General features: G+C 28.6%; 4 protein-coding genes and 1 long non-coding RNA gene across 13 annotated transcripts; 3 read left to right on the top strand and 2 right to left on the bottom strand.

Annotated features, from left to right (window-relative positions):
* The first annotated feature begins 70 nt into the window (after positions 1-70).
* LOC128894570 (enoyl-CoA delta isomerase 1, mitochondrial-like) lies at positions 71-2,031 on the top strand. Its single transcript, XM_054156405.1, has 8 exons — positions 71-217; positions 286-490; positions 527-659; positions 757-886; positions 950-1,221; positions 1,319-1,497; positions 1,578-1,699; positions 1,775-2,031. Exons 4-8 carry the CDS (start codon positions 784-786, stop codon positions 1,933-1,935), a joined length of 837 nt encoding a protein of 278 aa, XP_054012380.1. The 5' UTR covers positions 71-217; positions 286-490; positions 527-659; positions 757-783; the 3' UTR covers positions 1,936-2,031.
* LOC128894555 (dynein regulatory complex subunit 3-like) lies at positions 2,003-4,583 on the bottom strand. Of its 2 annotated transcripts, none has more exons than XM_054156374.1 (9): positions 4,247-4,583; positions 3,895-4,178; positions 3,646-3,818; positions 3,414-3,571; positions 3,132-3,324; positions 2,820-3,027; positions 2,487-2,735; positions 2,345-2,421; positions 2,003-2,279 (listed from the first exon to the last, which is right to left on the bottom strand). In XM_054156374.1, exons 1-9 carry the CDS (start codon positions 4,425-4,427, stop codon positions 2,132-2,134), a joined length of 1,671 nt encoding a protein of 556 aa, XP_054012349.1. In that variant the 5' UTR covers positions 4,428-4,583; the 3' UTR covers positions 2,003-2,131. The 2 variants fall into 2 exon arrangements, with proteins under 2 accessions (XP_054012349.1, XP_054012350.1); XM_054156375.1 differs by having other exon boundaries at positions 2,487-2,592; positions 2,812-3,027.
* A 465-nt stretch (positions 4,584-5,048) lies between these two features.
* LOC128895035 (TOM1-like protein 2) lies at positions 5,049-10,955 on the top strand. 7 transcript variants are annotated; one of them, XM_054157250.1, is made up of 9 exons: positions 5,049-5,781; positions 6,045-6,214; positions 6,561-6,842; positions 6,916-7,185; positions 7,311-7,608; positions 8,106-8,226; positions 8,302-8,332; positions 8,900-8,950; positions 9,115-9,278. In XM_054157250.1, the coding sequence occupies exons 1-9, from the start codon at positions 5,724-5,726 to the stop codon at positions 9,139-9,141; spliced, it is 1,308 nt and encodes a 435-aa protein (XP_054013225.1). In that variant the 5' UTR covers positions 5,049-5,723; the 3' UTR covers positions 9,142-9,278. The 7 variants fall into 7 exon arrangements, with proteins under 7 accessions (XP_054013225.1, XP_054013220.1, XP_054013221.1 ...); XM_054157245.1 differs by having other exon boundaries at positions 5,053-5,781; positions 9,111-10,955; XM_054157247.1 differs by having other exon boundaries at positions 5,055-5,781; positions 8,302-8,431.
* Positions 10,956-11,181: 226 nt separating this feature from the next.
* Positions 11,182-13,856, top strand: LOC128895037 (mapk-regulated corepressor-interacting protein 1-like). Of its 2 annotated transcripts, none has more exons than XM_054157251.1 (6): positions 11,182-11,483; positions 11,561-11,645; positions 11,908-12,026; positions 12,201-12,269; positions 12,439-12,492; positions 12,612-13,856. In XM_054157251.1, the coding sequence occupies exons 1-6, from the start codon at positions 11,417-11,419 to the stop codon at positions 12,680-12,682; spliced, it is 465 nt and encodes a 154-aa protein (XP_054013226.1). In that variant the 5' UTR covers positions 11,182-11,416; the 3' UTR covers positions 12,683-13,856. The 2 variants fall into 2 exon arrangements, with proteins under 2 accessions (XP_054013226.1, XP_054013227.1); XM_054157252.1 differs by having other exon boundaries at positions 11,226-11,468.
* A 210-nt stretch (positions 13,857-14,066) lies between these two features.
* Positions 14,067-14,733, bottom strand: LOC128895038 (uncharacterized). Its single transcript, XR_008461676.1, has 2 exons — positions 14,374-14,733; positions 14,067-14,293 (listed from the first exon to the last, which is right to left on the bottom strand). It is a non-coding gene; the product is annotated as an uncharacterized LOC128895038 (long non-coding RNA).
* Positions 14,734-15,899: the final 1,166 nt, after the last annotated feature.

Genomic DNA, 15,899 nt, shown 5'->3' on the forward strand with positions numbered 1-15,899 from the left:
TGTGATATGTAAATTGCTATCAATAACATGTATGTTACAACCCAGTATTTTTTATACGTTTTATAAACAGAATAAATATCTCCATTATACTTCAGCGAGTAATGACTGAGAACGTTTATTACATTACTTTTATGCATATCAAAGAAGAGTATTTAAATTCAAGGACGAAACATTTTGCTATGAACAAGTAACAATTTAACTGTTCTTTCAAATAAATGTAAGTAAATTGCTACACGTTAATGTTGTTTGTTACTTATTATTCAAATAAAAGTTATCCCTTATTAGCTCTTTTGTTTTCCTTCTAAATGGTACAACGGGTACAAGGTGCAAGGTACAAATCAGTACAATTGAGTACCATTGTGTACAATTAGGAAATGTTTAGATTGAATGTAAATATCAATGACGATGCATTATAGCCTATAGACGTTTTCGAAATAGGGCGATTACAGTCAAGGATATTTAATACGATATTTCGCGATGCGTGAAAACAGTAAACATTTTACTGTTTTCTATTTAACAGCCAAAGTTTGTTGAAATTGTGATAAAGATTTCTCTATCCAGCTGTTTTGAAGTTGTGAAAGTACAGTAATACTTACAACTACTCTGTAACCATAAATTAATTCAAAGGTTTGATAGTTGTGTATTAAATAATAGTTAAGGTAATAAGATACTATTGCAATGCTTTAAATTTACATTTTAATGTATTAATTACTCTATGTTATATATGCTATACATACATTCGTTTTATTCTGATAGGATAGTGAATCTACAATAGGACGAATCATGTTTGCAGTAAGAAGGATATTTAACCGTATGCAGATGCCCCTATATAAAAGTTATACAACAAATTCGAAACTCGTTGAAGTAACACATGAAGATGCTACAGGTAAATGTCTTAACATTAATGTTGGTTTTTGTTTCCATTTTAGATAAAATGTTTATTTCATAGGTATTACTACAATATCAATGGCACGTCCACCTGTAAACTGTTTAGATAAAGCACTAGCAGATGCTTTGACGACATCATTAATGGAAGCCCAGAAAAACCAGTCCAAAGGGGTTATACTGACATCTTCATTGCCAAGTGTGTTCTCTGCAGGATTTGACATAATGGAGATGTATAATCGTAGTGAAAAATACCTAACCGAGTATTGGACCCTACTGCAGGATATGTGGTTAACTTTGTATGGCTTAGAAATACCTGTAGCTGCTGCTATTAATGTATTATTTTCTGCATTATTAGCAAAAACTATTACATAACGTATAAATAATTTATAATAAATGCATGAATATTCATAATATAATTTCAATTGTAAAGGGTGCCAGTCCTGCTGGAGGTTGTATGTTAGCAATTTCTTGCGAATATAGAGTTTTAGTCGAAGGGAAACATACCATAGGATTAAATGAAACAAAATTGGGAATGTCTGCACCAATATGGATTAAAAATCCTTATATTGATACAATAGGATATCGTAAAGCTGAATTAGCACTATTAAAGTAATTCATTATTCGTACATACATAATTAAATACTGTATTAACAATAGCACTTTTAATTGATTAAAAAATATTAATTTAGGGGAACTCTATTCCAACCCAAAGAAGCACTAGAAATTGGACTCGTAGACGAGTTGGTTGCAGATAAAACAAGTGCAATCAAAAAGTGTGAAGAATATATAACAAGTTTTAAAAAAATACCTGGTGAGTTTAATATTTAGTTAAATATCTAGAAATATAAGAAAACATTAAATATTAACTTTCAAAATGTTGATAAAGCTCTAGGTCTACGTACAACGAAAAAGGTATTGCGAACAAATAATTTGCTTTGGTTAAAAGAAAATCGAAAGACTGATCTAAATAACTTTTTGGCACTTATTCAAGTACCATCAGTGCAAGCAGGACTTAAGTTGTATATTGAATCTTTAAAGGAAAAATGATAAGTATCTTTTACAATAATACAATTTTGATACATATTAATTTGAAAAAAATTTTTAATTGTTACACAAATATTTGTAAATTATAACGTTTTATATTAATATGTTATTATTCAATAAAAATGTAATTTTTAAAATATTTGCTCTTATATTATTTTAATTCTTACGTGGCTACTATGTTTGTAGATTCCACAAGACATTAAGTATCCAGAGCTTGAATGGCTTCTGAATCATGAATATTTAAATTCAATTGTTGTAATAATTGTAACGAAGAAAATTCCATTTGCTGTGAATCCGCAAAGTGTGAGATTTCTAATATTTGTTGATTATTTCTTTCACTTTCGTCTCTGTGAAATCAAATTAGTTTGCTTCTATACTTTAAAAGAAATATATAATAAAGTAAATAACTTACTTTACTAATTGCTCTGTATATTCCTCTAGCCAATTTTTTATTCTATTTAACATACTATCTTCTCGGGCATCTATTGTCTGTAATTGAAACATAATTTTATTTCCCGAATCAATTAAAAAATTAAAAAATTATTAATACATACCTGTAAATGTTTTTCATGGGAGTTGGCAAGATTGTATGTTAAAATATCTTTATCACCACATAAATTTACCAAATGTTTTGGTATTTTTGAATCATCACCAAAACCACTTAAATAGTATAAAATTAATCCATTAATAGTGTCATTATATTCTGCCTCACGATTTCGTAATTGTGAGAAATGTCCTCGTACGTTTGTTACAAAAGAATCTACCATGTCAGAAATGTTAATTCGGAATACTTCATTTATATCCTTTGCAAAACATATGAGTTATTAATATTTTCATTTATTTATTGTTTTATAGATAATTTTATATCTTCATACAGACCAACATACTTCTACTTGTTCGTGTAACTCAACTTCAAGGGACATCAGGTTTTTCCAACCATCAGTTATCACATCATTAAATTCATCAGAAAGTTGTTGTACCTTTTGAGTTATTTCTTCGAGCACAGCACTATCTATATCACCAACTAATTTTTTTAGTAAATACTTAACGCTCGTTAAAATTTCAGTTTTCTTTTGCAGAATGTCATTTACGATCCTGTGTTATGAGATAACAACAAAGTCAGTACCAATGTATTAATGAAATTGTTAGTATTACTTTCATTTCATACATGTATATGTATATCATAAAAAATGACTTACTTTCTGCCTTGGTCCTGTGTAGCTTTCTTACCTTCGTTAACAGCATTAGTAAAAAGGTTTATTTCGTAAGTTCGTTTTTCATGTTCTTTCAAACCTACTTCACAAAGCTCTTGACACATTAACGAAAAACTTTCTTTATATTCTTCGTAAGCATTTTGAGTTTCTTCATTTACCATAGTTAATTCTATCCCCTCTAAATATAAAATTAGTGGAATTAAATTACTTTGTGTCTTTTTCCTATTTATACTTGGAATTTTTACATATGAAAATGAATTTATAAACCTTTATCATCTGCAAACATTTGTTGAAAAAGGTAATCTCCATCAAGATGTTCCACGTATGCACTAGTAAGAAAAGCTAATTTTTCTTCATATCTTTGCTGTTCATCTAATTTTTCTTGTTCTTTAGCTTCTGTTTCTTCTAAAGTAGTTAAAGCACGACTAAATAAAGTAAGAATGTATGCTTAAAATATGGAGATTCTGTGTTTGTATATTATTTATAATTTTATAATTACTAATGTTTTTTTTTGGCTGCTAATCGTTCTTCATCGATTATTATTTTATATTCATAATAAATTAATTGAGGCATGAATGCGAATACATAATCCAAGTATCCATCTTCTTTGGTACAAGGATTTCCATTAATATTGAAACTGCGTAGTTTCTTTAACTTTCTTAAATAAAGTACCTAAAATAACAATTTTGTAGCTACAGATAGATGCAGATTTAATTGCAAATAAAAGATAGTTTATAATATATATTACATGTTCCCAATCTGCAATGGCATTATTACCAATGCTAAAAATTGTTAGATTACATAAATTATCTATTCCTTCTATTTTACTAATTTCATTATTGTACAGAAGCAATATTTCCAAATTCGTCAAATTGTTCAAATTTTTCATTATTCTAATATGATTAAAAGACAGATCTAATTCTCTTAAATGAATAAGAGTATCTAGATTTTCTATTGTTTCTATTATATTATTGGACAATTTTAATTTAACAAGATTTGGCATTACCCAGAGGTGATCGATGTTTAAAATATCTAAAACAAGACATGAAAACTAGTAAATGTAAAATGAACTCAATTATACGAGTATCTACATTACATACTAAGAAATTCGATTTGAATTTCCTTTGTTTCATTCAAATTAATTCCATCTTCGTAGAAAAGTCTCCCAGCTTCTCCCTTTGGTCCTTGATCGATTATTAAATTTATAAGCATATCTTGATTTATTGTACGAGGTTGCACGAATTCTTGAAGAATAGTAGGAACATCTTCTTGAACGAACATTTTCAAATATTCTTTTTATGAATCACGTATAATGAATCGACAAGAATATGAGTTTATGAGACTTTGTGTCGCATAGGAGGCATTTGGAGGTATTTTGTAGTTTTGTTTGGTTGCTAGGAAATCAAGTTTATTATTCAATTACTGACTCATAGCTTTCTTCACATGTAATTATATTATTATACGTGTTGTAAAGGGTTTTCCAAAAGGTTTCAGGGTTTCAGGATTTCATTTTGTAATAACAAAATACTCTTTTCAGAGTAATCATGACGTATACTTAAACATAATTTTTTACATTTAATTGTAGTCATATATTCTTTTATTTAAAATAAAACAATCGGATATATTCTATATTATTTGTGTTTTATTAAAAAACAAAATTTATGGTATATTTTCCTAATTATTTTATTGTGTTACTATAGCAGTTGTATATTATTCTATTATACTTATTTTATTATATTTATTAAATCGTATAGTTATTTTATTGTACTACTATTACATATGTAATACATATATAATAACATATGTTACAATCTTTTATGCTACTTATACTACTTATTAGATTATAAGAATTCTTCAATATTCATAAGTATAAAATAATCGTTCCTAAGGTGTAAGAATCTATTTACAATTCAAAATGCAATGTTTATCCAGTTTCAGTTTAGATTTATTTAAAAATCTACAAACAATTATTTAAGAGCTTCAAAAGAGGGAATGCACACAAGAATGCTACGTATGTAAAATTTAAATCTTTGTACATAATTGCATTCCTTTTCTGTATCAATAACGCATAATTAATATTCGAGACCCTCTGATCTCTCTGATCTTTAATTAATGTAGACAGCGGCCATGTTTGTATTAAAAAGAACCCCATCGCGCTTCTCTGGCTTGAGTTCTATAGTCTCGCTAGATAAAGTATATAACTTTTGTAAATACATACAATTTGCAAAGACTTACTTATCTTTCAGCCTCAAAACTTATCGATAAACTAATCTCGATTCGAAAGGATTGTTTTTGTTCTTTAAACCCCGGAGTAAATTGCATACTGGAACATAAAGTTACGACCAATCATAATACAATACATTAGAGGTACATATGATTGGTTGGTGTTTCTGACACTTTGACGTCTACCTTTATCGTTGTGCGGGGTCATATGATACTGTCATTCAGTGGAACAAGAAAGTTGTAAATTATTATCATATATTGTTTCTAACAAAATTTGTAACGTGCCTTATATATGCACAATTAAGTCATAGCAACGTTAACGAATCTTAATACAGTTTCATATATTGCGCAACAATGTCATTTTTTGGGGTGAATGTTAATCCGTTTTCAACACCAGTAGGCCAGAAGATAGGTAAATTTCTTATTTACATTTAATAATTATTTCACTACGATTAGTTCAACACAAATGGATAATCAATTTATAAGCGTAAATCTTATAGAGTATTACCTGTATGTTAGTAGATACGAATGTTTATATGACTATCAATTTCTTCTATGTGTGTATCATATCAAACGTCTATAATGTCATGATGCATAACTTGGTAAACATTTTATATGAAAAAAAGAAAAATGATAATTAATGGTGTATATATTATCGCAATTTGTTTATTCCAGAACAAGCTACAGATGGTAGTTTGCCAAGTGAGAATTGGGCACTTAACATAGAAATATGTGATATAATAAATGAAACAGAGGATGGGCCAAGAGACGCAATTAAAGCAATTAAGCGTAGGCTCAATCAGGCTGTAGGAAAGAATTACACTATAGTCATGTATACCCTTACTGTTAGTACTTAAATATTTGGAAACATTTACATTTTACATAAAATATATATATAATATGATGAAATTTCTTTCTATAATTAAATAGTGATACAAGATATTTATTTTTTTATTCACTTGTTAAAGTAAAAAATAAATTTGTTAAAGCTTTCAGTTTTTATATAGCGCAAGTTGCATCATAGATAACTGTATTTATTTATGTATCTATAATTTTCAACTGTGTACACTTAATGTTTTACATTTTTTTTTTATATTCCCTTATTAAATTAATCATAGATTTTCAGATTAGATTATTAATTTACAATAAATAATCATACATTATTTTAATGCAATGACATTACTGTACTAGGTATTGGAAACATGTGTAAAAAATTGTGGGAAACATTTCCATGCTCTCGCTTGTTCGCGAGAGTTTGTACAAGAATTGTTTAAATTAATTGGACCAAAAAATGAACCACCCACAGCAGTACAAGAGAAAGTTTTAAGTTTGATTCAATCATGGGCAGAAACATTCCGTCACCAACCACATACTCAAGGTGTTGTTCAAGTTTATCAAGAACTAAAATTAAAAGGCATACAATTTCCAATGACTGATTTAGATGCCATGGCACCCATCATTACTCCAGAGAGAGTAAGATTATTATAATATCATAAACAATAAATGTAACATAATATTGCATTTTTTATTGTCATTAATGTTGCAGAGTGTACCTGAATCAGAACAAAGTATTATAAATGTATCTGCAACTGAACTGCCATCGGTAACTCCTTTGGCAACGCAAGTCCAAGTACCTCAAAATCAATTGTCAGGACAAGTAACCCAATTGAATGAACAACAATTGGCTAAATTACAAAGTGAACTTGATGTTGTACAAGGGAACATGCGTGTTTTATCAGAAATGTTGACATATTTTACAAGCCCAGATCAAAGCAACAATCAACAACCAGAAGCAGCAGACCTTGAACTTTTAACCGTATGAATATAACTTATTTGTTTTCTGAAGAGTAGGAAATATCTTTTTCGCTTTAAATCAATATTTAATTTGTACAATTGTAAAACAATAATTTGATATCACTTTAAGAATTTTAATGTTTGCAGGAACTTCATTCCACGTGCAAAGCAATGCAAGAGCGAGTTGTTGATTTAATTGGCAAGTTAGCACACGATGAAATGACAGCAGAATTATTACGTATCAACGATGAATTAAATAATTTATTTCTGCGTTATTCACGTTATACGAAAAATAAAGCAGTAGCAGCAAGCACTATTTTGGCACAAACAATTGGTCATCCACAAAATGTGGATTCTACTTCATCAACTAATAAACAAGAAGCTGATTCTCTTATAGACTTATCTGATGAAACTGATGCTTTGGAAAAGCAAATGACAGGAATGGGTATGCATTATATGTCTATATATACACATATATCTATATAGGATAAATCAATCATAATTATCAGCTGAAACCACTTGTACTTTTAATTATAACAAAGACTGTTTTATTTCTTAATTCAATGTATCAGTAACAGATAACCTTGATATAACCTTGACACTTCTTTTAATTTTGTTTGTTTGTAAAGCGATTATAATTTACAGTTAGTAATGGCTAGCTCCTTGTATTCACCAATTATTATTGTGACTTATTAATCTCACTTTGTGATCACTTTGATAAATTTAATTATATTTGCCTTTTTACTGGCTAATATATAGTATTAAAAAAACATATAATGCTGTTTAAAAAATTTCGAAAAATACAAAACATGAAAATAACGAAGGGCTTCTATTTTGTAAATGCCTTCAAATACAACATGTCTCGTATAAAATAGTTTTCACATAGCAGTTGTATTTCTAGCGAATAGGAGATGTAATATAATATTTTGTATTGAATTACAGCTGTTTCTGAGAGTGGCGATAAAAGTAGGACAGGACGAAAGGAAAAGAAGGAAGGCGACAGTGATGAGTTTGATATGTTTGCACAATCTCGTAACGCGACTTATGAAACTACAAAGAACAGGTTTCTAAGATTAGATTGAGTTTCGAAATTTTTAACAATTGTAGATTGAATACTACTAACTTATCTTTATTACAGTGGTAGCAAATATGAGGATAATTTGGAACAGGTGAGCGGAGGAAGCCTCAGTACAGCGATACTCAATCGCAATAATCCTAAAACTCCCCAGCAGACTGCTTCTACAGCTGCTTCTACTACTGCTTCTTCTGTGCGTAACCCCTACCCTTACTATATTCATTACTGCAAAACATTAGTCAATACCACTATTTAAGTATTATTAATTATTTATTTAGTTAAAGAAAGATAAGTTTATTACAAGCACTAAAATATTTTTTACCAATTTTTATTGAATTTTATTGTTGCAATGCTCTACATTTTTCAATAATTCAGTTACAAATTGATACAAAGATCTTTAAAATTATCCAATCTAGAGAAAGGTAAGAATGCTACAATTTAATAACCTTTATGATACTTAAGCATCTTATTCTTATTAATTCGATAACTCCAATAGGAAATTGCTGCTTTCCTTTGCTATATAGCTTTTTAGAGCATGGAATGTTTTATTTTTTCTTATGTTCCCTTATGCTTTATTTTTTGCCTAGATATACTATATAATTTGTTTCGTATTTTGTTCGATGTGTTCGTTTTTATTTGTTTTCCTTGTGTTAATATTTAGCTAAACCGGGAATCTGAATTTAATGAAATGGCAGCCTGGTTAGACCACACGGTGAGTCATGTGCAATAATAAAATTAATTTTTTGAAAACAGGAACGTTTTAAAATTGCTTAACATTATTTTAATTTACCCAAACTCGAAATATTTTTAATTATGCTGTCTGATGCAACTCACCATTAAGCTAAAAATTTTTAACAGATAATTTTTTTTAGCCAGGAGCACATGGCGATCAAGAATCATTAACATCGTCCGAATTTGAACGTTTCTTAGCAGAAAGAGCTGCTGCTGCTGAAGCTTTACCAACTCTGCCTACAACAACTGCTGCCACTGGAAGTACTACGAATTCTGGCAATGCAAACATTCAACGTCAAATTAACAAAGATCAAGACAAATCTTTATTTGCTCTTTAAGGAGTGCTTAAACATTTGAGTTTTTTTACAGAATGTAGAAATGAATGTTGAGTTGATCGAATCATCACATACCTCTGTCTAATAAATAAATGTTTCTATTAACACTTGATATTAGGAGCAATGACAAAATAAATCAGAAACAAAAGAAAGAATTAAGGAAGGGAACGTGCTTTGCGCTTACATGTACTTAAGAATGTAATTGATACCACACGATCGTAAATTATCATTTCTGTATGTTGTAAAAATTAAATAACAATGAATAACTTATTTTACGATTAAAATAACCGTAATACGCGTAAACATTATGTAATACTAAAATAGGAATACTAATTTATGTTATATGTATATAAAAAACACATTGTATTCAAAATAACATATATATCACAATGTGTTATGTCATGCCTTGAAGCTATATGAAAAGTATAATACACTTGCATTTTTTAAATTTGCAGATTCAAATGCAAAGAAATGAATATTTCATTAAATAATTGACTTCATCGAACTATAGATGGAAGTATTTTTCTATGTTAAATTTAATTGTGTCCCGATTATTCGTTATTCTATATAAATATGCTATGTAATTACTATCATAGTACTTTTGATTTTTATAAAAGTATTATTATTATTATAGAGTAATATATTATTATTATTATTATTATTATTATTACTAGAAGTGTTATAATTATGTACTGATATTGCAAATAATTAATATATTCTGAAATTATAATATAGGAATACGATTGGTAATAAGGAATTTAATGTTTGTGATTTTAAGTATCATCTTATTTTTGAAAATATGCCCAATGTCATAAGAAGCATCAATATACGTTACATAATTTTTAAAATGTGATAAAAATTTGGAAGATAGCAATTATACAACATTGTGTTTCAATATTTGATTTTATATCACATTTTTGCTAAAAATATATTACTTTTGCGAACAGTGCAAAAATCATCACAGTACTGAACGTATTCAATTTTATTACTGCAGAACATATGAAATCCTGAATGTTTTTCATATATATCAGGATTTTAAAAAAAGCCTAAATTTCTTTATGTGAATGGCATTGATAGTTTACATGTATAAGTAAACTGAATCAAGCTTGTAAATTATATACTTCCAGAGTTATTATTCCGTTTCATATAATTATTTCATATTTACACAAATGAATTTGTACTTCTAGAATTACAAGTTTGTTAAATGCTATGGATCATTTGTTTATCCATAACAAAGATTTCCTAATATTCCCAATGTGTTAATGATAATTTGTTCATACGAAAAAATGAAATTACGATTCGTAGAGCTAAACAATATAACAAAATATGTATTGTGCAAAACAGTAATACTGCGTTATCCTTGGGATTACAATTATATAAATTAGTACTTGATATTATATAATTATTAATTTAAAAAATTTGTAAATCAATGAAGATTGAAAAACCTTTTACTTATAGTTAATATCAAATTTATATTAATGACATCTCTACAGTTCGAATTATTTTGTTACTCGCTAGTAAAATACATTATCATGTATTACATAAGAATGTATGAAAGAATTTTATAACAACGAAGATTCTATTTTTCTTTGATAAAATTATAATTTTTGATTAGCATTAAATACACAATTATACAATCTGCTTTATAACAATATTGGTATTAAAAGTAATTAACTAAATAAATCTGAATATTTTTTTTAAAATGAAGCAATTTTTTAAATATATTTAAATAAGTATACCTTTTCACTAGTAGCGATAATGAATGGTCAATTGTTTCCAGTAGATCATCGTATGTAGTAAGAATGTACGCAAGTATGCACGTATACTTACATAGGACTTTTTCAAATTTGTTCCATTGATATGCATATATGCATATGTCCCTGACTACATATATATATTTAGTGCAAGCGATACCAGGAGCTAAGGTCACGTGGTTCACCCATCGTGTATTTCATGCTGATCATTTCAACCCGTGCGGTTGATCCATTCGGAAGTGTTAGGAGTTTCTCGAAAATTACTTCATTCTAAACTAAAAACTTAAGATAATTCTCGGATGGTCTGGCATCGCAAATCGAGTACGCAGTTAATTTTGTGCTCTTCTCACGAGGAATATGTATACTGTATCAAAAGGACCTAGCAAAATTGTCGCCAAGACACGAAGAGGTACTAGTATCCGAAGTATGATTATATTTTACATGCGCTCGAAAATGTAAACGATCGTGACATCGGTTCTATCGAAGACCATCGTTTTCCAGGAATCAGTCAAAATCTCGAAAGGCTGGAAACCTTGCGCGATTTAACGAGAAAAGCGGATCCCGATGATGACCACGAGACCACCCGGTAAGTAGTGCCCTAACCCATCTTAACCCTACTTCGTTCCTTTTCTCCCTCTCTCTTTGTACTTTAAGCATTACGCAATTCATAATTTTCCGACAAAAACAAACAGATTTAATCTGTATGTCATAATTTTTGAAATATATAAATTGTAATTCACGAAATGACGTGCATAAATATCATATACTTTAAAAATGTTTACATAACATAATATAAGAATATTTCTGTATGCTTCTACATATAGTAACATCAATGTTAAATTTCACAGCCATGTGCCCAAGCCAGTCTTTCACATGAATGGAAAATCTAAACTCAATTCACAAAGGCATCAAATGCAAGAAGTTATTACACCACAACATGAGGAACTTATTAAATTTGTTTATGAATGTATGTATTTGTTTGTATATAATTTTAAAAATTATAAAAAAGTTAGACAAAATAATATTGACTTTAATTCAATAAAATGCAAAAAAATGCAACTTGTAAAATCTATACTGTATAATTTATCCAATATTGCATAGTTTTATCAAGTATATTATGTTTATACTTTTTATTTGTTAGCATGGAATCAAGTGAATACAAGGCAAAGAAGCGAATCTTCAGATGGTTCAGATTGTTCAGAACCCTCCAGTAAGTGATATTTAAATGTTGTTAATGAATTTTACATATTCCTTCATTTTTGTTTAAATATATCCAAATATTTATAATTTTACTTATATAAAAGACTGCATTTATCATAGAACACTTTAAAATTTTATAAAATACTCGTAATTAAATTATAATATTTTCTATGTTTCAGGTCCTAATTCTATAGTATACTATAATGATGGTGAACCAAATGATAATCTACAAGGTTAGTTATTCTATTTTTTTTTTTTCAAATAAAAATAAAAATTTTGGTGAAATATTAAATATTATAAGATAAATGAAATGATATTCTTTCTGTTTTAACTACAAATTATGATGTTTCAGACTTTAAACCATTCGATTTGGAATCTTGGTGGGGTAAACGATTATTTAACAATATTACAAAATCGCTTTGAGAAAAAGAGAAACTTATAAAAGTTATGAAGATAAATCTTGAAGTAGTACAGAATGGCAGACAGTGCAACAAATTAGCCTGCATTGTGTTTTAAATGCAATATAAAAATCAATGAATAATTGCATAGTGTTAAACTGGAAGTATAGAAATGAACTTGGTTTGCTGATTATTATAGAACTACAATTGATGAATTTAAAGCCTCATGTAATACACATACAACATATTCATTGCAATGAATTATACATTTTTTTCATGAAATTATAAACAAAATTTTTTAATATATGTGAATCAACAAGGTTAAACTTAATCACAACAAATTTTATACACACGTATACATACTATACATACGCATGATAGTATTCCTTTTTGTTTTTTAATTTTAAAGAATCCATGCTAACAATGATTTGCATTGCATGAATATGCATTTTTATCAACAGTGTTATTGAATACGTGATGCAACAATATAAATTGAACATTTTTTAAATATTGCTTCGTATTACTAAAGATACTCCGATTTTAAGCAGTGTAAAAGTGTACAGAAACTTTTTTTAAATATAAAAAAAGTGCGGAATTCGATTTATATAAAGAAATTAACGAAATACAAAATATTGTCATCAATCTCGTCATTACGAAACGATTAGAAGTTTTTAAAATAATGAAAGGTGAAAATATAGCTGATAAATGCATACCAAATAGAGTTAAGTATATACAGCAATCGCTGCGTGGTATGAATGCAGCGTGAAAATAATGGATTTTTAATCATAGAGTGATGTACATATTACATGCATTGTTTGTGGGAATGCATGATACTTTGCTGATATTGTTATGACAACTGTATCTAAATACTTTTATGTAAACAAAAAGTTTAGTATAACTTTGTAGACTGATAATGTTTAAGATTGTCATACGATCAACAGACAAGAAGAAGCTTGTCGCTAATGTACTTGCAAGCTTTGCTTACAAAATGTTTATTTCACGTTGATCTCGATTAATCTTTGCTAAGTTCTGTGCATTGTTTAAGTTATATTTGCACACAACAACTTTATGAGTAAAGAGTTGGGCGTGAAATGAATATATTAACAAGTAGAGCTTGCAAAGGTAGTCAAAATGTAGTGCAATATTTGGCCATACAAGGCTGAATTATGCAATTATAAGTAAATACATCTTTATATATATACTACGATTTTCTTTTTGATTTTTCTAATTTCATCGACTATTATTATTTCAGATTTAAACTCATGCTTTTTTACATTGTTGACTGAAACAATACACATAAATAAATATGAGAAAAATAGCACATTTGTTTAGTTCTTTTTTTATGACAGTTTTTAAATTACTATTTCATAATACATTAATTTATATGATTGAGTAATACCAAAAGCCTGTTTCATTGCAAACAAGAAGTTTAATAAAATTGCTATTTTTATTCCTTTTAGTAAAAGCAATATAAAAAATGACAAATAATGAAAATGAAATTTCAGTTTCAACTTTCAAACTTTTTACTGAGTCGTTATTGACCGATTTGATTGGTTGATCCGACAATAAACTAATTTGATTTTAATGTACCATGAGAAGCACTGTTTACCCTATTAGGTAGAACTTTAGCTCTTCTCTGAAATATAACAAATGTATACAGAAGAAAGTTGAATTACACAATGACAACTGTTTTATTCAAGTGTACTATACACTTACTGGCACTTGGACCAATACATCACGTACACAAATTACATTTAACTTATCTTTCCTTTTTTCGAAATTTTTTGATCTTGCTGTTTAAAAACACATGGAGCTTATATCAGTTTTTAACAGCACTCTGTACAATATGCTTCCTTTTGTCTTCTGAAAGCTTACAAATTCACATTCGCGAACCTTTTGAAAAATACCGATACTTTTGTTTATAACAAAATGTCAAGACTTGATTCTTTCAAAATTCCGACAAACTTTGCATACAGATTAATTTTTGTGCAAAAATACCAATTTCCAGTCTCAAAAACATAGGGTTACTGATTTCCTTCCTTCCTTCGCCGCCATTGTTGTCACCAGTGCTGTATGTATATATATATATATATATATATATATATATATATATATATATATAAGTATGTTTTTTTGTTGGAACAGAAAATTTATTACGTAGAATATGTAAAAAAAGTGTGCCATGTTCAGAGATTTTTAAATATAAAAAATAAAAAGATAAAATTTGTCAAGATATAGGAATTCCATACATATAAATATTTTTATTTTTTTCACCTTGAGTCCAATGTACAACGGCTCCTTCGTTTTATAGGGGTGTACATGTCACGTGATCTCTCCGATTTGGCCGGTCGGTATACAACAGATTTTTCTGCATAGAAATGGTAATACCCACAGATACATGACTGCCCAATGAAAACGAGATGGCGCTATCTTCTATTTCTCTATTTTGTTCTGCATGTCAGTGCTGTAACAAGGGCGTGGCGAAGAATAATTTCTTGTGGCTAAAATAAAAAATACTGTGTACGACTTACTTTTAAAAACATCTTAATGTAACTAATATAAATCAATTAAAAAATGCAATGTTTGAAGATTTTTGAAATTCGCATAACTTTCAAAGTTACAGGTATATAAAATATCCTTCATAATTTGAAACTTTAAACATTCGAAATAAACATAGGAAAAGTGGGTTTCCAGTCCTACATGTACATATACTTTAGACATATCACCGATTTTATTAGCGAAGAATTTATATTTTGTACTATCCTTTTCAACCTAGCTGACGGTAAAGTAACATCCCGCAGGTATGCGCGGGCACGTCGCGCGTTTTCAAACCTTTGTGCGTTCGAACTTGTACGCGGTCCGTTGACGTATTGCTCGGTCCTTGGTGCAAGTGAAATAAAAAATATTGCCGAGCAGAAACTGCCACCGTCATAAAGTCTACAATGACGGTCGGCTATTGTTGTGGTTGTCCATTGCGTCTACTACCGAGCGGATCAATCTGTATTTTCAATAAGTAAAATCCTTTTACAAATTGCTGATCCAATCATGCTGCAATTTGTTAAAAGATACTCCCTAAACTTAATATTACACACATACCATCCAAGGAAGTGGAAACTTCTGGAATAAAAAAATTAAAGAAACTGGAAAAATTGAATCTCCTTGAAAGAAAAATATTAGAAAATAAAAAGTAATATTTTTCGTCATTATTATTAATTTGATAGCCAGACTTTCAGAATGTTGTT

This window comes from Hylaeus anthracinus, unplaced genomic scaffold (assembly GCF_026225885.1).
Source record: "Hylaeus anthracinus isolate JK02 unplaced genomic scaffold, UHH_iyHylAnth1.0_haploid 4, whole genome shotgun sequence".
NCBI classification, from domain to species: domain Eukaryota; kingdom Metazoa; phylum Arthropoda; class Insecta; order Hymenoptera; family Colletidae; genus Hylaeus; species Hylaeus anthracinus.